Source organism: Oculina patagonica, chromosome 13 (assembly GCF_052425735.1).
Source record: "Oculina patagonica isolate OP01 chromosome 13, crgOcupat, whole genome shotgun sequence".
NCBI classification, from domain to species: Eukaryota; Metazoa; Cnidaria; class Anthozoa; order Scleractinia; family Oculinidae; genus Oculina; species Oculina patagonica.
Window position 1 is genome coordinate 17,192,229 of NC_135770.1, and position 20,737 is coordinate 17,212,965.

General features: G+C 37.8%; 2 protein-coding genes across 2 annotated transcripts; both read right to left on the reverse strand.

Moving 5' to 3' along the window:
• Positions 1-2,796: 2,796 nt before the first annotated feature.
• On the reverse strand, positions 2,797-8,450 carry LOC144634705 (uncharacterized). The gene is made up of 3 exons (XM_078493739.1): positions 8,422-8,450; positions 4,438-4,529; positions 2,797-3,775 (listed from the first exon to the last, which is right to left on the reverse strand). Exon 3 carries the CDS (start codon positions 3,599-3,601, stop codon positions 3,083-3,085), a length of 519 nt encoding a protein of 172 aa, XP_078349865.1. The 5' UTR covers positions 3,602-3,775; positions 4,438-4,529; positions 8,422-8,450; the 3' UTR covers positions 2,797-3,082.
• A 3,320-nt stretch (positions 8,451-11,770) lies between these two features.
• LOC144635776 (uncharacterized) lies at positions 11,771-15,641 on the reverse strand. The gene is made up of 3 exons (XM_078494862.1): positions 15,566-15,641; positions 12,909-13,001; positions 11,771-12,738 (listed from the first exon to the last, which is right to left on the reverse strand). The coding sequence occupies exons 2-3, from the start codon at positions 12,993-12,995 to the stop codon at positions 12,049-12,051; spliced, it is 777 nt and encodes a 258-aa protein (XP_078350988.1). The 5' UTR covers positions 12,996-13,001; positions 15,566-15,641; the 3' UTR covers positions 11,771-12,048.
• Positions 15,642-20,737: the final 5,096 nt, after the last annotated feature.

A 20,737-nucleotide genomic window follows, 5' to 3' on the forward strand; every position in this document is an offset into this window, starting at 1 on the left:
CATCAGAGAGCGTAATTATTTTTTAGTAGTCTAAACAGTGGGGTGAATGTTCATCAAATGAGGAAAAAGGAATGATTCGCACTGTTTTTTTTCTGTAAAATACATGTATATAAACGCTGGAGTGTGGTGGGGTATCTATTACACCAAATAATTATACCATACATGTAAGTCAGAAATGAGTGTTAAATAATTAGTCATATGCAATGTGTGGATTCCAGGATAGAACTCCGAGGTATTTAATGCAGGAATCTTGTTGCAACTGTTTCCCATTTAATATTAGGTGAAAATTGAATGTTACTTTCCTTTGAGGCGGATGAAAAATTACAAAGCTAGTTTTATCTATGTAAAGAGAAAATGTGTTAGCACAAAGCATACAGGAATTGACATTAGAAAGCTCATTATTAATACAAGCCCGTAAAGGGATGAGGTTTTTATGTTTGCAGAATAAATCAATGTCATCAGCGAATGATGAAAATCAAATAAATTAGAACAATGGTAAAAGTCATTTAAATATAACAAAAAAGAAACGGTCAAAAGACCGACCCATGAGGGACACCGCAGGAAATATTAGGAGGAAAAGAAGTTGCACCATCAACAGTAACTGTTTGCAGACGATTTGCAAGACGTCATTATGAGCTGAACCAACTTTTTGCAATACCACGTATGCCATAGAACTCAAGTTTTTTTTAAAACAATATTTCTTGATTGATGGTGTCAAATGCCTTACTGAAATCTAAACATATACCACAAGAGAAATCCCTCTCATCAATTACCCTTTGGCTCAGAATTTTATCAACAATACTAAGAATAGTATGATCAGTGGAATGCTGGGCCCAAAAAACCATATTGATTATCAAAGAATACTTTTTTTTCTTTTCAAGGAAATCAACCAATCTATTGCACATACCCTTTTCAAGCAACTTACTAAATACAGAAAAGAAGGAGATCGGTCGATAATATGATAAACTAGATTGGGATCCCTTTTTGTAAACTGGAATTATATTTGCTAATTTAAAATTATCTGGCACTTTACCAGTCTCGAATGAGACATTGAACAAAATCTCTAAAGGTTTGGATATTACAGTTTTCAAAAGTTTGATAATAGTGACAGGAATAAAAGGATGACAGAATACTAAAAGAAAAAAGCTTTGAAGCTTTCAGTTGAACGCTTGAAGTTGTCTGAGTTGTTTAACTAGTTTCAACTGTTTTCCATCCCGTTTCCCGCCCGAAAAAAGCAAGAATTCCCTCGTCTCGCTATGAACTGATATCCAACCTCCCTCTTCCTGCCGACCCCTTACAGCCCCGCATCCCGCCTATATATTTCTTTTCATTCCGCATCCCGCCAGCGAAAAAAGTCTCACCCTACATCCCGCCAACCCTATGTTAGACCCTCAATCCTGTGTGGATCAAACATATTTTTAACTTTCTGTATGGCGTTCTGCTTGCATTGTCTTTGCTTGATAATATTTGAAGTGGTACAATAATTAATGGTCTGCGAGATACGTCAACAAGGCCATAAGGAATCTTGTTTAGCCTGTTCCAGGCATTCGGTTAGTTGTGGAGCAGTGTGGAAAACGGGATGTGCGCGAAGAACCGGCAGTAAGTGGAAAAATGGCGAGGGGTTTACTCGCTGTTCTACGCGCGGCTTCAAAACTAGAAGCTGGCCAGAAGTGGCCTACTAATTAGGAACACTTATGGCCTAATATATATGCTGATTAACAATTGTCAATCAAAAAGCCTTTTGAACAAAATAATCCAACGACTTATCGGAATTTGGCAGAATAAAATGATTTAGTTTTCACTCTTTGAAGATAGTCCCCCTTTAAGCATACACTCCCTGCCTCCTAACTAATGGGTGAATGCTAGATCCAAAATCTCTTATAGATACTACTGACAATCAGGAACATGTGTTTTATTCCCATCAGGAACTTGTGGTGCCAAGATTTCCACACATGGTGTAAGGCCACAAGCGATAACACAAGAACGGAGGATGTCTTTCCCACCCTGATCTGTAAAGCTCATACCTACCCCTGTTAAGAGACTTCCAGTACAGTAGAATCCCAATTTCTCGAACCCTCGGTTTCTCGGAGCAATTAACACCCAATTTCTCGAGCCAATTTTCGTTCCCCTAGTGAATAGTAGTTCTTTGTAATTTTACTCCAATTTCTCGAGGTGCGCAATTTTCGTTTCCCCTGGAGGTTCGAGTAATCAGTTTTCTACTGTAGTTCTTTGGTTATTCCTTGTTCACACCACCCTAATCATGTTAAGTTGACCCAGAAACCCATGGTTTCTGGTTGACCGAAAAGCGATTTTTAGGTTAAATATAACTTCCATTTGCGGATTCAATGAAGAGATTTTCAAATCAAGTAACCTCATACGGTAAGCAACTTTTATAAACGAGACAATTTTAAATCGAGTTCAACTGAACAGCATATTACCTGTTTAAGATTTAAAGTGAACGAGTCAAAAGCAGTTGAGAGCCGGAGCAAACAAGAGAAAAAATATCAAACAAGTCAATGATGTAAAAATTGAGAAATACTCAATTTCCGTTACCAAGCTCGAGTACTCTACCTTTCAATTTGGCTTCACAACAGAGTATAAGAGTTTTGAGGTGATGTCCAGGGATGATGTAAATTCCAAATTATAAATCGATATGTAAATAGTTTTAAAAAATTGTACATATATGTTTTGTATTTTATATTTCCGAAAGAAATGTAATTTAAATGTGTAGTGAAAAACACGTTTGTTACACTGAGAAGGTTTAAAGAAAATTTAATCACTCAACAGTTTCTCGCTGTTAAAAGATATGTTTAATATTGTTTTTTAAATCGTACACTCATTTCTAAAACCATACATTTGCGCAATTATTTGCGAGCTTTTAAAAAACTACAAAGAACACTACACATGATGCTATTTGTTTGAAAACAGCTTCTAAGTTACAGTTTTTCCTTACTTTACTCCATACGGGATTAAATGTCTTTAGATTTATGCAATCAGCCAAAAATGCTATTTTTTTATCCCTAACACCCACAGAAAAGTAAAACCGACACCGCGTCTTCCGTATATAAAGACTTATTCACAGTCAGTCAGACATGTAGCCACCAAACCACCAATTAGTGGTCTGATCGTCTCCCATGGTGCAACGGAAATTCCGGTTAACATTTCCGTAGAAACCAAAGTTGTCTTCACTGGTAACAGATCCTGCGTCAGGTTTGAAGGTACAGCCAGTGGACTCTGTGCTACTGTGGAAGATCCAAGCGTTTGGTCTCTGCCAGAACTGTGCAGTGGTACCACTCCCTGCTGCATGTCCACGAATATTGACGTAATCCACAGGTTTGCAATGACCACGACCAAGAAAGCTCATGATGTCAAAGTCGCTAAACTTGCCTCTGAGGTAATCTCTGTAATCAATCTTTTGTTTCATGATGTTAAAGCTGCAGGTTGCTCGCAAGTATGTGGATCGGCTGCGGAGGCTTTTCATTTGAGCCAGAGTCTGGCGGTAGATGTACCAGTTTGGAGTGTTGTGGTTGATTGGCGCGTCTTGTATAAAAGCCTTGGTCTGAAATTGCGGCAAACCTTTATATTCTCGGTACCAGGACATGACTAGGGTCCAGGCTGCTCCCGGCTCAGATGAGAGATCACAGTAAGCCACGTATCGCTTGTCTTGATCATCAAAAAGCCAGTAGAAGCCGTTCTCGAACCTGCCATGTTGCAGGTAGTGCAAACAGGATCGGGCCTTGACGTCGTTTACTTGTTAATGGATATCGTCAGGGATCTGTTATAAATAAATTTAGCATAAATGCTTTAGTTTTATTTAGTTACAGTGAGTTACGAAATGGTTATAGTTAATGGAAAATGGCACAATGAGTTTTCAAAATACATTTAGATGACAAACTGTAACTACAGAACAAACAATGTTTATGATACAATTCGAGCCCTAACATCCCTTTCTAGGTCAACCGCTACCCTGTGACCTCGTGGTTGATTAAGTGTGTGTTCCTTGTGTTGATCAAGACGTTTTATCTAGTCTTAAAACACGAATAAATCAATAGTCACTTCTTTTATATTTTGTTTTACGTCGTAGCGATTCGTTCGTGACTCATGATTTGTGTCCACCGTAATTATCTAAATGAGTCGTGAAAAATTTAACTGCCGCGTAGTTGGCAGATCAAGAGTGGGGAAAACGGGGTGATTCGCGGGTCAGTCGCAGACATCCCTAGTTCTCTTTGCAGCTTGGCCAAGCAGAAGCACGGGGTAAAACAGCCAACGAAAAAACCTGGAGCGAAAAAACTGCGCTCAACCTAGCCCGCCAAGTTACTGAAATTTTAATAGAGACGAATAGCTTTAAGCTATAAGCACAACCGTGTATCTTTACTTTAACTTTACTTTTCAAAAACGCTTGTAAATGATTTCCATTCCGTTCTGAAATATACTCACAGATGATCTTATTTGACTCACGGCAGACAAAATCAGCAGACAAAACAGGCTCAGCTTCATGATGGTTCTTCAAGAAAAATCAACAACGCAGCCTATATGTGAGAAATATAAACAGACCTTATAAGGAAAAATAACAACACTCATAACTATTGTGGCTTTATATAAGGTGAATCGAGGCCTCTGAGTGAACGAAAAGGAAACGAGCTTGATAAAAAAGAGGGCTAAAGTGAATGATAAACAGTATGTGCCCGTTTCGTATAGGTAATCACATGATTTCGAGTGCAATTTGGGATAAATAAACACGAGTCAAGTTTCAAAGGCTAACAACTCGTAGGCCGGCGTAGGGCGAATGCAATTTATAGTCTTTGAAAAATTTACGAGTGCTTATTTATCCCAAATTGCACGAGAAAAATAATGTGATTACTTATTAATAATATTCATGAAAAATTGCGAGAAAATAACATGCGCAAATCTCGTACAAAAAATAATTTATTAAAAATCGGCAAATACCCGCGTTTTTTCAAAAGAAGGTGAAAGCCCAAACAACATACAGGTTTCTCAATGTTAAAAAAGTTTTTTAGCCGAAAAATCTTCCTAAACAGTCAAACAAATTGTCTGATAAAAGATTCTGGGTTCACTTCCTCCAGACATTTTCTTCTGCTTCTTATACTTGTCGAGCTTAGGCGCTTTCGAAGGCCAGCCGAGTGAAACTGTTTCGCTTTCCCTTCAATAGAGATAGCGGAATTGAAATTCCTGAAGCATGGATACCTACGATCAGAAAGCATAATAGCCGTTTAACTACAAAGCGGACCTATGAGGGAACATCATCTGTTAGTCGGAATAATAATGAGGATCGAAATGCACCAATCACAGCGAACCAACGTGCATAAATAGCGACGCGTAAACAATCGACCTCATCGCCTGATGAAGACTAGCAGTATTGCAGTCGAAACGTCGCGATCAACATCTCAAAGCGATTCTATCGTGAGACAAACGAATAAACGTTCATTACCTATCTTACACCACGATGAACAATATTCACATCTTTAATGACAAAGGTTCTGTTCACTAAGTACAGTGTCTTTGAACAGGTGTTCAAGCGATGTAATCATTACTTTGAGGCTATCTGGTCCAACATCTTCGCCATTAACATACATACATTAACTTTATTTTTTTCTCGGATTTACAGAGTAGCTGGTTATTAGCTAATATCTCCGAGGAAAAAATGTAAAGATAACAACCTAGAAAATTATATAAAAAAATCACTAAGCGGAAAAATAAAGTGTTACAATTAAAGTATTTTACCTAATATAATAATAATATATAATATATAAGATCAGTTTATATACAAATTACATAAAATTATAGTCTCGGACGAGGCGCTTAAAATCGTTGAAGGAACTGATTGTTCTGTGAGTATCAGGTAGAGAGTTCCAGAGTTTACAAGCAAGAAGAAGTAGAAGGCAGGCGGGTAGGAGGGGGGTTCGAGGGGTTCGAACGAACCCCCTTTGGAGGTCAATAATGGAGGACTGAAAACACAAACTGATGATTTTCAGCTTTTAGCAAATAGTGGGGGAATAGAAAACAAACTTTGAGTGTTGCAGCTTTTAAATTACCGTGCAAGAAAACGCTAAAAGTAACGGGAAAGTATAAAATTGTTAGGAGAATAGGCTCTCCTCACTGGCTCTCAAGTATGATATGCCTGTCGATCTGGACGAAATTGTCAATCTATTTCAAGGCCTCCACCCGAGGATGATGCAGTTGTCAAGTTTGCTTTACGAATATTCCTGTAGTGAATTAATAAGTAAGTGGCCTCAATACATCCTAGTGACCTAGTATTATATGTAGTCAAAATAATCTCATCGTTGAAAAATATTTCCTTAACAGGCGTTCGGGATTTGATAAATGGGGTATCAATAGACGAAAGGCAGGGAATACAATTTCGGGGGACCCAGGTGATACGTGTATTTAGTGAATAATGACGCTGCTTTTAGTACATTGACGGTGGAGCCGGGGGGTGGGGGGCTTAAGCTTTTACCTTGAGATGTCTTTGCAGCATACGTCAAGCTTTTGTAAAACGTTTAGTGTACTAAGCCAGTATGTATGTATGAATGTATCAATTCAACAAAACGCCGGAAATATTGTTGTTATGACTAAAAATACCTGTTATTTAACACTCCATCGAGTTTGAAATATTGACGTGCACAATGCTCAAAATGGCATTTCAGGGCCTCTAGATTTCATAATATTCTGGGGGGACATGTCCCGGACCCCCCTAAAGGCTCGCGCCTTCGGCGCTCGTATTTAATAACCCCATAATAAATATTCCTGTCAATACGAACACCCTTCCAAAAACCTCAGCTACGCGCCTGGAAGGAAGTAGAAGACGGCTTAGGAAGGGTTGGGATGTTGCTACCTCTTAAGGAATACGAAACAGAGCGTAAGAGAAACATTTGTTTCAGATATGCAGGAGAGTTGTCAAGATACAGACATTTAAAAAGAATCAGTACCATGTCTTGCAGGCGTCTATTTCCTAAATAAGTTATTCCCGCTTTTTTGAGCAATTGTTTATAGTCTGAATCTGCATCCTTAAAAATAAATCTCAAAATGCGTTTGTTAAGTTTCTCTATTTTTTCTGAATCTCGAGTGTTACAGAAATGCCAGACAGTTGAACAGTAATAAAAATGCGGGAGTATGAATGCCTTGTATAGTCTCATCAAAAGGTCAAGGGAGACAAGTTTACCAAATCTCGTCATTACACTGAACTGACTGTTGATCTTCTTACAAATTGTAGCAGGGTGCTCCCTGAAGTTCATTTTATCATCCAAGGTCATGCCAGGTCAATGGAATTCTCTACTGGAGAGAGAACTTGTAATCAGTTTTTCCTAAGACCATAGCTTGATGTTTATTGGGATTTACAATCATACCGTTATCGGTGCGTATCAAACTTTGGGTTGCATTTTTTCCTTATACGGTCATTTTCATTGTTTAAGAAAAGTGCCTCTTTTGTTTGTAAAACAAAAGTTGCAATTACCGATGCGTAATAAAATCATCGACCGCGAAATTCAAAAATCTTCGGAAGCCACCGTAGTGTAACATACACCGCCTTTGTGGGGGTAGGGTGTGGAGAAAATGTTCGTCATGGCAGTATTCAATTCATGAAGAATACGCTTGTCAAGCTCCACAGGGTCGATATCGGAGTCGTACAATTGCTCGTCATCTGCATAAGCATTCAGTTTTACAGATTTTGTGTGGAAGAACAAGTCATTTATGAAGACATTAAATAGCAACTGGCTGAGGACACTGCCTTGTGGAACACCTCGGCTTGTAGTTTCGATTTCCTCGCCAATTTCCTTCTTAAGAAACCAGTTATTCCAAAACGAGAACCAAAAACCAATGCTTTTCAGTGCTATGGTATTTAGAGCTGTCTTCTGGTCCTCTACTGTGCTCAAAACGCCAGCCATTTTTTCACTCGCATTTCGAAGCGGATCCAAACTTCGCGCCATTCAGATCGCGCGGAAGCGTTTGATTGGCCCTCTGTTGGTGCCTTTGTTTATAAACCAATGAGAATGTTCTGTTTGTTTCCCTTTTTTGCACCGAATTCCTTTTTTCTGCACTATATTTCCTCATTTCTGCATCGAATTTACTTAAAACTGCATTTTCTCTAAGCCAATCAGATTTGAGAAATTTTTTCATGTCTAATATTATATGAGTTAATAAGGGTCTTCGTCCTCATAAGTAGCGGTGCGGAACTACAATATCTCATAAGGTCTGATCTGGCGATTAATAACTGTTTACATTAATGCTGTATTTCGTTAGCTGTCATAAGCTCTAAATTAGGAGGTTTGTCAGTCGATACGAAACGTTTACACTAAATAATAAATGATTGTACGGTCTCCCAGGCCACCGAAAAATTATATAACTGAACAAATAAATAAAAACTAATTAACTGTGTTAAACGTTTCTTCTTACTTGCTTACGTACCTCAGTAGATGCTCTTCTGCGGAATGAACAAAACCACACATTTGCTCAATATATAACCGGATCAGATATGGGCGGTCTTTAAAAAAAACATCCGTTATGTCTGAAACGCGCAAATCACGACTTCTGACCCGGGTGTGGAACAGCTTCAGGCTATTCTTGTAAAACATTTGCTATGTCTGGGTGCAGCACTTACAACTGGACTTCTAAATTCTGCGCGGATTTGGCTAAGAAAGGAAACTTTTTGTAAACATCTATTTCGTCTGCAACACACATTTACTCAATATATTACCGGCAGAATTTTTAAATTAAAATTTTGTGGATCAGGTACGTGTAGTGGTACTTGTTGAAAAACATCTTCAGTGTCTACAAAGCGCAAATCACGACTTCTGACCCGGGTGTGGAACAGCTTCAGGCTATTCTTGTAAAACATCTGCTATGTCTGGGTGCAGCACTTACAACTGGACTTCTAAATTCTGCGCGGATTTGGCTAAGAAAGGAAACTTTTTGTAAACATCCATTCAACACACATTTACTCAATATATTACCGGTAGAATTTTGTGGATCAGGTATGGGATACTTGTTGAAAAACATCTGCAGTGTCTACAAAGCACAAATCACGACTTCTGACCCGGGTGTGGATCAGCTTCAAGCTATTTTGGTGAACATCCGCTATGTCTGCAACACGTACATCTGGACTACTAACTTCTGTGTGGATCAGCTAAAGGGAACTTAACATCTTTTTCGTCTGCAACACACATTTACTCAATATATAACAAGCAGAATTTGATTGGGTGGATCAGGTATGAGTGACTTACAACACGTACATAAGGAGTACTGACCCAGGTGTGGATCAGATTAAGGCTATTTTTTGTAAACATCCGCTGTGTCTGTAACACAAACACACTTGGACTTCAAATCTCAGTGTGGATTAGCTGAAGGCCACTTTTTGTAAACATCCGCTACGGCCAGAACAGAAATAACTCGACTTGTTACTTCCTTGTGGAGTAGTTATCGGCTTGGGCATGGTGGCGAGTCATCTTTGCTTATAGATCATCGTTTTTAACTCGGTTAAGTCTTACAATGTGCTTGAAAGGTGGCTGCACAAATTGTTCTTCTACTGAGAAGGTCACGTTAATTATGGCCTTGACATTGAACAATTGCAAATTTGAAAAATGAGTGAACGTAATCTTGATCTAATATAGCGAAATTTTCATATCCAGTAAACTAGTATAACTAGCTATAGTTTACCGTACCCAAATTCGCAACTAGCCAATCAGAAGCGCGATCTACTGTCCTGATATCTTACGATATCAAGTCACTGACCTGATATGCCACCATGTCACGACCACTTTGAAGTAAAGTAGTGTTACTGTACGATGTATTGAAAAGAGGTTTTACCAATAAAACAGAATTTCGTAATTTAATTTTAGCGGTGTTTGGCGATCGTAAAACGAGAAAAACTTTCCCGCCAAAACTAAACTTGAGCGCTCTCGCCAATTGCGCGATGTTTGCCGACGATTACTGAGACATTTAAACTGAAAAAATGAAGTCGGAATTTCTAATTTTTTCGCTTAATTTTGATTTTGAAATTTAGAGAATGAAACTCTAAACAAGCGAGTGGAAAAAAGGCAGAGGAAGAACTTGGTAAAAGTGTTAAAGACCAAGTCAACATAATTTGCAGTACGTACCTTGCAAGCATGGCTTCAACAGAGCGCTAAATATAACCGGATTTTTGGCTGTAAATAGTAAATACAGTAAATACCTAATCGTACCTTTTTGGTACGCTTCGGCTGCATATCAGGCTCGTTTGGTCTCGCCATGGGTATTTTGGCTCGACTGCGTCTCGCCAAAATACGAACCATGGCTCGACCAAACTCGCCCGATATGTAGCTGAAGCGTACCAAAAAGGTACGATTAGGTATAAAAATTAAATTAAAATAATTTCTATCCTAACTCTTTGCATAGTTTCGTTTCTTATACAGTATCTAGCACTGTTCATCAGCAAAGGTATATTGTCTTGATGGACTACCAAAATCTCAGCACAGTTATTTTTAGAATTGCATCGGAATTTAAAAGGAGAATTAACATGAACCAGCTTATTGTACTTTTTGTTTGGTACCACAAACAGTGTTCAATTTGAAATATCCACAGTTACTGCTTTCTTTTGGTATCAGAACTTTTCGAGACAAAATGAATGCAAATCAGGTCAATGGTGGTTTTAAAGAGTTCCGCCAACTTTATGTGGAATTAACGCCTCCTTTAGCTCCAGGTAGACTAGACAAATGGCGTAAAATTCCGATTCCCCTCCTCCTTCCTCGAGAATAAGCCCTTCATATCCCAGACGCAAATACCATCCCATTAATATGGCCTCCAGAATATAAACCCATGATCTTATAAATTTATTTTTAGTTTAAATTTCTTCCGATGATAAAGCCCCCCCCCCCCCCCCCTGCTGTTGTTCATCTGATGATCACTGTAGGTCTTGTTTTGTGTTTCGCTATCGATCGTGGTTTTTTACACGCAGTTTTCTTATGTAGCCTTAATTTTTTTAAGACACGAACGCCCCTCCAAACATAAGCCTAACGATTTTTTGGATCGCAAAATCCCTTGCGATAATAAGCCCATCCAAAACGTTTTTACTCCTTAAAGATAGCCTGCCTCTATTATACACTCCCTGTCCCCTATCCCTCCTGGTATTTGGTAACTAATTATGGTTTGAAAGCTAGATCCATAATGGAAGCCTTCTGTAGATACTACTGATTATCAGGCAAATGTGTTTTATTCCTATCAGGAACTTCAGTGGTGTCAGTTCAACAATTGTGTAAAGTCACAAGAGATGGCACAGAAACAGAGGATGTCTTGCTTACCTTAAACTGTAAAGCTCTTACCAACCGTTAAGTGTCTCCTAGTAGTTCTTTTGTTATTCATTGTTCACGTCATCCTAAAAGCCTTTTTATGTTAAATATAACTTTCACTTGCGGATTCAATGTAGGGGGAACCTCATACAGTGAGCAACTTTTATAAACCAGACAATTTTAAATTGTGCGAGTCAGGAGTTTTTGAGACAGCAAACAAGAGAGAAACGAAAAACAAACAATTAACTTATTGAAAGCCGGGAAATGCTCATTTTTTTGCCAAGTTCGATTTGTTTATATACTCAACCATGGAATTAATTATATGAGTTTTGAGGTGATGTAAATTGCAAATTTTGAATCGATATCTACATAATTTGTTAATATTTTACATAAGGTTTGTATTTGACATTTATGGAAGAGAGGTAAGTTATAAATATAATAAGAAACGCGTTTGTGACAGAAACTTTTACAAAATTAAATCACTCCAGTTCTTTGCTGTTGATAGACGTATTTATTATTGTTATTTAAATCTTGCACCCATATGTAGAAACCATTCATTGGCATAATTATTTGCGACCTTAAACTCACAAAGAATATTGCGCAAATGTTTTCTGCTTAAGTTTCTTACTTACAGTTTTCCATACTTACTGTTCTCAGGATTACGTGTCTCTACATTTTATGCAATCGGCCTCGATGCCATTTTCCCATCTCTAACAGCTACTAAAAAGTACAACCGACAACGCCTGTTCCGTATATTAAGACTTATTACATGTCAGTCAGACATGTAGCCACCAAACCACCAATTAGTGGTCTGATAATTTGCCATGGTGCAACGGAAATTAGTGTTGACATGGCCGTAGTAACCAAAGTTGTCTTCACTGGGAACACTTCCAGCGTTTGGTTTGAAGGCACAGCCAGTATGACTGCTGTCGATGTGGAAGATGTAGCCGTGCCCCTGCCAGACCTGTGCTGTGGTACCACTCCCTGCTGCATGTCCACGAATATTCACATAATCCACACGTTTGCAATGACCGCCACCAAGAAAGCTCATGATGTCAAACTCGCTGAACTTGCTTCTGAGGTAATCTTTGTAATCAATCTTCCCTTTCATGATGTTAAAGCTGCAGGTTGCCCGCCAGTATGTGGATCGGCTGCGGAGGCTTTTCATTCGAGCCAGAGTCTGGCGGTAGATGTACCAGTTTGGGGTGTTGTGGTTGATTGGTGCGTCTTGCATAAAAGGCTTGCTTCTAAATTGAGGCAGATTTTTATATTCCCGATTCCAGGACATGACTAGGGTCCAGGCCGCTCCAGGCTCGGATGACAGATCGCAATATGCCACGTATTGCTTATCTTGATCATCAAAAAGCCAGTAGAAGCCGTTCTCGAACTTGCCATGTTGCAGGTAGTCTAAACAGGATCGGGCGATGAAACCGTTTGCTTGCAAATGGATAACATCAGCACACTGGAACAGAAACAAATATGGAAACATGGTAATGAATTAAAAAGAGTTGCTTCAGGTTTCGATTTAAATAAATAACATGAATTGGAGTTGCTTTAGGTTTCGATAACATTTAGCTGTTTCGGCGAGTAAGATGTAGATACACTGAATTGTAAATCGCAACAACGCCTTACCGATGGTATTTGAATCAAGGCGAACAAAATCAACAGAGAAAATAAGTTCAGCTTCATCTTCGGTTCTTCAAGAAAAGTCTTCAGCATCAAAACCTGGGAGAAAAATTAACGGCATAGGCTAGTCTGAAATTCAGCCGTCCTCTCGCCCGCGTCCCACCGTTGGGGGTTGGGTCGAGAGGACGGCTGAATTTTAGACTAAGGCGTATTAGTAAATGTTGGATAAATGGTTTCGGTCTTAATTATGAGAAAAATTAATGCGCACTTAATCGGTGCAAAACAGAAGTAAAATTTAGTGAATGGAAATAGAGGGCATGTGATGACACTGCGAAATATGATGGACTGAATAAAGAAGAACAAGAAAGAGTTTATCAATTAATGAAAACTTCGTGTGGGCAACCGCACAGTCAAATAAATGAACAGGAATATAAAAAAACGGATTTTACTGGAGTTAATATAAAGATTTAGGCAAACCTAATAGAGGAGCTCCTCTTCCTCCGCCATTATACCATTTAATGTTTGGTCATTGAGGGAGACGTCGATGAACGGGACGTTAAAAATTTGTAATTAAGCAATAGAGGACTTTTCCGTGTTTACATAGCCTTATGTAAACACGAGGGGGGTTTGGAGAATTCGAGACAGTTATGCAAACCCGAGACGCAGTCGAGGGTTCAACTCGAGAATTCTCCCTACCACCCGAGTGTTTAGATGAGGTAGCAAACACGGAAAATCCTCTATCTTTTATAATATTTTTTTCAAAAATAATTCGAAAAATGAAGGGGATTTGGTTTATTTACTTCTGAATGAAATAGATTTCTCAAAACGCGCATTTGACAACAAGTGAACCAATCAAATGTGTTATAAGAGTTCAATAAATTTGTGAGTGCGCCGTGTCGACGAAAGCGATTCCACGTAAATCTTACAGAAAAATACGGAAAGTTTGGCAAAAACTAAAAGAAATGCTAAAAAATACGGCTCTGTAAAGAAAGAACTTCAAGGTGAGGAGTTTATTTAAGCTGGAAATGAATGCCACTGTGCTTGATCGCTCTTGAAAGTGAAGTGAACTTGCCTGAATTATTTGGCAGCCCGATAACACGGTTGAAAAGTCTCATCGTGTTTGTGAAGTTTGCGGAAATAGGAATCATAGCACAGCAGCGGATCTAGCGAGGTCGGTAGCAATGGTATGCATTTATTGTACGGTAATTGTTCAGATAGCGATCTAAACGGGTCCAGTTTCTTCTACTGTCGTTTCCTCCGTTTTAATGTGCTTCAAGCGCGTAAATAAACTTCAAATTGACAACAAATTCTGCTTTTTTCTGACAAATATTTCCATTCTTTCGTCTTCCCCAAGCCCATTTTGAATGAAAAAAGTTCACGACTATCATTGCCAATGTAAAGTAGAATGTTTACGCTGGAAAAGTCTCAGAGAAAATATATTTTAAGCGTCATTTTTCGCGGCGGCATTTTAAGCAGATTTGCCGGTAAAAACACAGCAACCGATCGGCCGTGCAAAGTTTAAGTTTGTAGCTTATAGTTTTTTGCGTTGACCTATATTTTTTTCTAATAAAGAATGACTTGAAGGGAATTTTATTGTAGTACTTAAACGCAAAAATTTACTTGAAAAATGTTTACTGCGTATTTTGTTGCATATTTTGTCGTTCGCTTGAGCTTACTCCAGGCAAAGCGCTGTGGTTCTTTTTTCTTTTGCTTTTTTCTCGGGCTCATATGGGAAGAGAAAGCCGGAACACATATCAAAATTTGTATTGTTTTCCATTTCTTTAATATCGTACTTGAAATTACTTTGCAAGTCTTTTTGGCAGTTTTATAATGTTTTTAAATTGTGCCGGGAAACACAGAAAGCGTGACGTCACAACCGTGTTTACATACTCTCATCTAAACACACCTATCGACCAATGAGAGCGCGCGTAGTATCTTAATTATTTTATAATTGACAGTGATGTATTTAGTTACAGTTGGGTACTTCCGCATGTACGACCACGTACGCGTCGAAATTTAAAACTTCTGTTCAGTGAGTCGTGGAAGTTCAAATACTTCTGAATCTAGTGCTTTTCTCTATTTTTATAGTTGCAGAACAATTTCGGTTCCTATTAACCTTAATCCATTGTCATAACTTTTCACAATGTAGAAAACGTTAGAGTGGTAGAGAGAGGAATATTTTCGTCTGCTTGCTTTCATTCAGCTTACAAAGTGAACAACGCGCCAACTACTTCGCCGCCATGAAAAACGTTCTCACTCCTGTTTGGGTTTCTTTTGGACTCCCCTCCTCACCCCCAGAGACCGTACTGGCGGTCAGGTGGACGGACGTTGACGTCAGAACCAAAATTTCTCGCATCGATACGTTGCCAAAATGTATTACCCATTGAGCTCTGTTGGAGCACTTCGCGCGCCGTAGCTCCGCTAAAAAAATATATTTTTTTAAAAGTCGCCTTTCACCTATCTTAGACTTCCGCGTTGAGAATTAGAAAACAAAACAAAACAGAACACATATAAATTTTTATAACCGCGAGAGTTCATTACTTTCACCAATCAACGGCAGTTATTTAGTTTCCGAACATTTTTTGAAGACTAGATGGACTATCGTTGCTAACAAAAAATTAAAACATAACTTGTGTATCAGTATGCTCTAACTTTATACTTACCTGTGATAATAACGTTCAAAGTGTGTCGATCTTGGGACGCCGTTCTCCAAAGACTTGTGCCAATGAATAACATAAAACCAGGAGCATCCTCTTTATAGATCCTTGATTCTTATGTGTTGATCTCTCAGTTTGGCAGTTCCAGGCAGCTGAAAACATGTTAACAAAGCCGCGAGAATATATCATTAGGCCATTCATTGACGGCCGTTATACCATTTTCGGTATTACGGTTGAGATTAAACAAAGATTTATGATCAATATATACTTTTTAGGTTAAATGCTGAAATTATAGACTAATCCCATAATTGCGAAAGCTAGCTTGGAAATTTCCTGGATTTTTCTTAAAATGAAAAGGCAACGACTGTTTACTCAGTTTGTCATTATCATTCATTTTGCTAAAGCAAGCTTTTAAGAACTTATCAAATATCTGTCAGTGTTAGCATATTGATATTTACCAAACTTGTTTTAACACGAAAGTTGGTGGGCAAAACAAAGACAGTATTTCACGGTCACTAACTTACAAAAACTCAAACAAACTTTTTGCCAGAGAAATAAGCGCAAAAACAGTGTTCTGGATAAAATGATATTGTTTTGGGGAAGTTGTGTTAAGCTTGCGTGTTATGCCAAAAGCTGTGATTGCCTTAATCAATTGATATTTACTTTTAAAGCCACTAAGACAAAAATTAAAAGCAAATACCAGTCGAAAAACACTTTTAAAACGATACGCCAACTTATATTTGTATAAACAGATTGAATCGAAATCATTTAGTTTCAGTTTATTGATCACACGATTGATATTTATTAAACTTCTTTCAAAACGAAAGTCGGTGGAAAAAACAGAGCAGTATTTCACAGTCATTAACTTACATAAACTCAAAATTTTTTCCGCCAGCGAAATTAGCGCAAACAGTGTTTTTGATAAATTATTTTGTTCTGGGAAAGTTGTGTTTAACTTGCGTGTTATGTTAAAACCTGTGACTGCCTTAATCAATTGATATTACTTTTAAAGCCACTTAGGCAAAAATAAAAAGCAAATACCAGTCGAAAAACATTTTTAAAACTACTTGCCAGCGTGTATTTGTATAAACAGATTGAATCGAAATTATTTGGTTTCATTTTCAGTTTATTGATCACACGATTGATATTTTCTCTTGTTTCAAAACGAAAGTCGATGGGAAAATCAAAGAAAATATTTCGCCAGAGGAATAAGCCCAAGAAATAGTGTTCTGGATAAAATGATATTGGTCTGGAAAACATGTGTTCAACTTGCGTGTTATGCTAAAAGCTGTGATTGCCTTAATCAATTGATATTTACTTTTAAAGCTACTACTTAGGCAAAAATAAAAAGCAAATACTAGTTGAAAAACACTTTGAAAACGACTTCAACACAGGTTTGTCTAAACAGATAGAATCGAAATAATTTGGTTTAATTGTCAGATAATTGATCACACAATTGAAACTTTAAAATTATCCTCTTATTAAAACCTGGCCCTTTTCGGAAAATCTTTGCATAAAATCGTGAGGTTTTTCACGCATGCACGTTTTGATAAACTACCAGGTTGTTCTAAAGCCGCGCGTGACTGTCATTATTTTTCTTGTATGATTATTGATTAAACATTTGTTTTAAACGCCATTTTTGTCAAAATATTGATCATTACCACCTGTAGTTTTAAACATTGCATGCAAATGGGACATTCAGCGTCACGACATTTCTTCTGTACTTTAAGCATTCTGCATTCCTCGTAAAGATCCTGGTTTTTCACTCGTGTATCAAGTTTTGTAGATTAAAAAAGCTGGTGGAAAACATTGTGAAATGTGAAGAATATCTAAGATTAACAACGCTTCTTTCTATAGCACTATTTGCATAGCGTAAGTGATTTTCGAGAGAAAGTTTACCCAGACAGAATTTGCTTTTATCGAGAATCACTATTCATTTTGTTGATTCTGGGATTGTCAATCAAGACAGCCACTGAATCTTAGAAAAAACACACGATCATTTTATCCATTTGGGTAAAATCGCATTATGGCCAAAAGTTAAAATACAGCGTGGGATCCCGCTTTTGTCAAGTCTCCCGAGCACACCATAGAAAACTCCTTTTTTCCTTGGAATTGCTTCACTCAGTCAAACGATGCAACTTTACTCCCACCGATCGACGCCCGATTTCCTGAAATACTCGATTTCTCGAATCAAGTTTTGTTTCGTTTCCCTTGGAAGCTTAAGAAATTGATATTCGACTGTACTTATGTGTAAAACCAAAACCTATATTTTAAGGTTGTTATGTAAAGAATTAATCTCCAAACTGCCATTAAAGAAAGCCGGAGCTTACGAAAACATTTTGTTCTCTGCTCAAAGCAGTCGTTTTCCTTTGTAATGGTGATCACATTTGTACCTTTTCAAGTATGTTACAACCAGAGAAATTTAATTTCATCATTTTCATGACCCTTTCGGAAAATGTTTGCACAAATCGCGAGTTTTCGACTGTGTACCTACTGTAGCTAGGTTGTTTTAAAAGTCGTCACCAACCATCATCGCCTTTCTTGCGTGATGTTAATAAAAGAAACATTAAAAGGGAATGGACAGTCGATCAGAAGTCTTCTAAGTTTTTGTGTAAATTATGCTACAATTATGAGGGTGCACTTACTGATCAACAAAAATCTTTGAACAACAAAAGAAACGCATAAATACATTCTCCAATGTGTGAATAAATTGTTTTTTTATGCGTGTATAATTAAATTTTGCATAAAATTTTGCAGCTTAGAGCATTTTGTGAAAAACATCGTGAAAAGTATGGGAATATCGTAGGTTAACAACGCTTCTTTTTATGGCGGTCTTTGCATAGCGTAAGTGATTTCAATGTGAATGTTTACCCCTTAAAAAAAGTTGCTTTGTGAGGAGTCACTATGAAATGTGTTTATTCTGGGATTAAGAAAGAACATTTATCAATTTAGATGAAAATACATATGGCTATCGTTGAAATATAGTCGAAGCCTGATTTCTCGAGCCATCGATTTCTAGAACCTCTCAACCTTTATTTGAAATTGCTTCACCAAGGGCCTGGCCTCTTCATATGGGCCCGGTTAGCTGGACGAATTTTGTCTTCAGTACACATGGAAAATTTCATCCCATTCACCGAGATAAAAAGTTGTGGCAAGATAATCTAGGCACAGTATTTAACGAATAAACATTTAGCCTACTGAAAAGTGTCGCTCGTTTTTCTAGTTTCTGTGCGGTCTGAAAACTCACGAACGACTGATAATAGTCATCCTTGTCTGAAAAATCGACAAAACATGCCATTATTTAATATACAATCTTCGTTCACTGTCCAAAATCCACGCGCGCAATTGGTTAAAATAGATCACGTGATTTTGCTTTACCTGTCGTCAGCAAACTCCGACAGTGCAGTATTGACAATAATGCACAAAAATCGTGCATTATTGAAAGTGCTTGCAGAAGTGGAAGAAAAATATATTCCTCAAATAATCAACGATCCAATACCAAACAAAATCGAAGAGGATGACAACTTGAAGCGCTTTCATGTTCAAAGGTAAACTGCAGCTCAATAAATACATTTTTGTGTGCGGTTGACTTGCTTGTTACTTGATTGTGAAAGCCATCGACTTGGTTTGAACAAGCTTCTCGCTGACTGTATTTATGAACGACCACAGCTGATGAACGATTTTATGAACCATTGTAAGCTTTATTTTTTGTACGGATTATTTGTGATTTTTATATTATTGATCTAATCCCGTGTAATTATGTACTACTACACTTCTTATTTTAAAACATTATTGTTTGAAGCTCGTTAAGTCGATGATCGCTTGCAGTGTACTCAGATTGTATATTAAAAGGGTTAGAGTCTGTCCGTTCGTGTTTTGTTGACAAATACACGCACTTGCTGGCCGCACAATGAACTCGAAATTTACGCCTCGTGCAGTAGTGGAAATTTCTCGTTCATTGTGCGGCCAGCGCGTGCGTGTATTTGTCAACAAAACACTCACAACAGTCTCTAACCCATAATAATCTAATACTGGCTGTCCTTTTTCATAAATGCACGTGTATTCCGGGGTATATTTTAGGGCCACTTCACATGAGCCCGGCAAATGGGCCGTCTTGGTTACCGGGACGAATTTTTTCGTCTTTTCATATGGAAAATTTCAGCTCGGTTGACCGGGATGAAATTCAAGGGAACAAAAACAAAATGGCAACACATAAAACTGCATCGTTCGCGACTATCGTAGCTTTACGGATACCTGTAACTTTATTAATAAAACTATAATTCGCATACTTCTTTATTGGAAATACGTACAAGGCAAAATTATGCCATTTTAACCGCCTAGCTGCAAAAGCGATGGATGGATTTTTCTTAAAATTAGATAGGCAACGACTGTTTACTCAGTTTGGCATAATGTAATTTTGCTAAGGCAAGCTTATTTATATTTACCAAACTTATTTTAACACGAAAGCCGGTGGGAAAAACAAAGGGAGAATTTCACAGTCATAACTTACAGAAACTCAAAAATTTTTTCCGCGCCAGAGAAATTAGCGCAGGAAACAGTGTTCTGGATAAAATAATATTGTTCTGGGAAAGTTGTGTTAAACTTGCGTGTTATGTTAAAACCTGTGATTGCTTAATGAATTGATATTTACTTTTAAAGCCACTTAGGCAAAAATAAAAAGCAAATACCAGTCGAAAAACATTTTTAAAACGACTTGCCAGCGTGTATTTGTATAAACAGATGGAATCGGAATAATTTGGCTCTATTGTCAGATATATAATTGATCACACAACTGAAATTTTAAAATTATCTTCTTATTAAAACCTGACCCTTTTCGGAAAATGTTTGCACAAATCGTGAGTTTGTCCACACGTTTTGATACTAGCTGTCCTTTTTCATAAATGCTACTATTCCGGGGTATTTTCGAGGGCCTCTTCACATGCATGAGCCCGGTAAATGGGCTGTCTCGGTTACAGGGACGATTTTTTTCGTCTTTTCATATGGAAAATTTCAGCCCGGTTGACCGGGATGAAATTCAAGGGAACAAAAACAAAATGGCAACACATAAAACTGCATCGTTCGCGACTATCGTAGCTTTATGGATACTTGTAACTTTATTAATAAAACTGTAATTCGCATACTTCTTAAAGGAGAAGTTCACTCCAGAATGGCCATTTA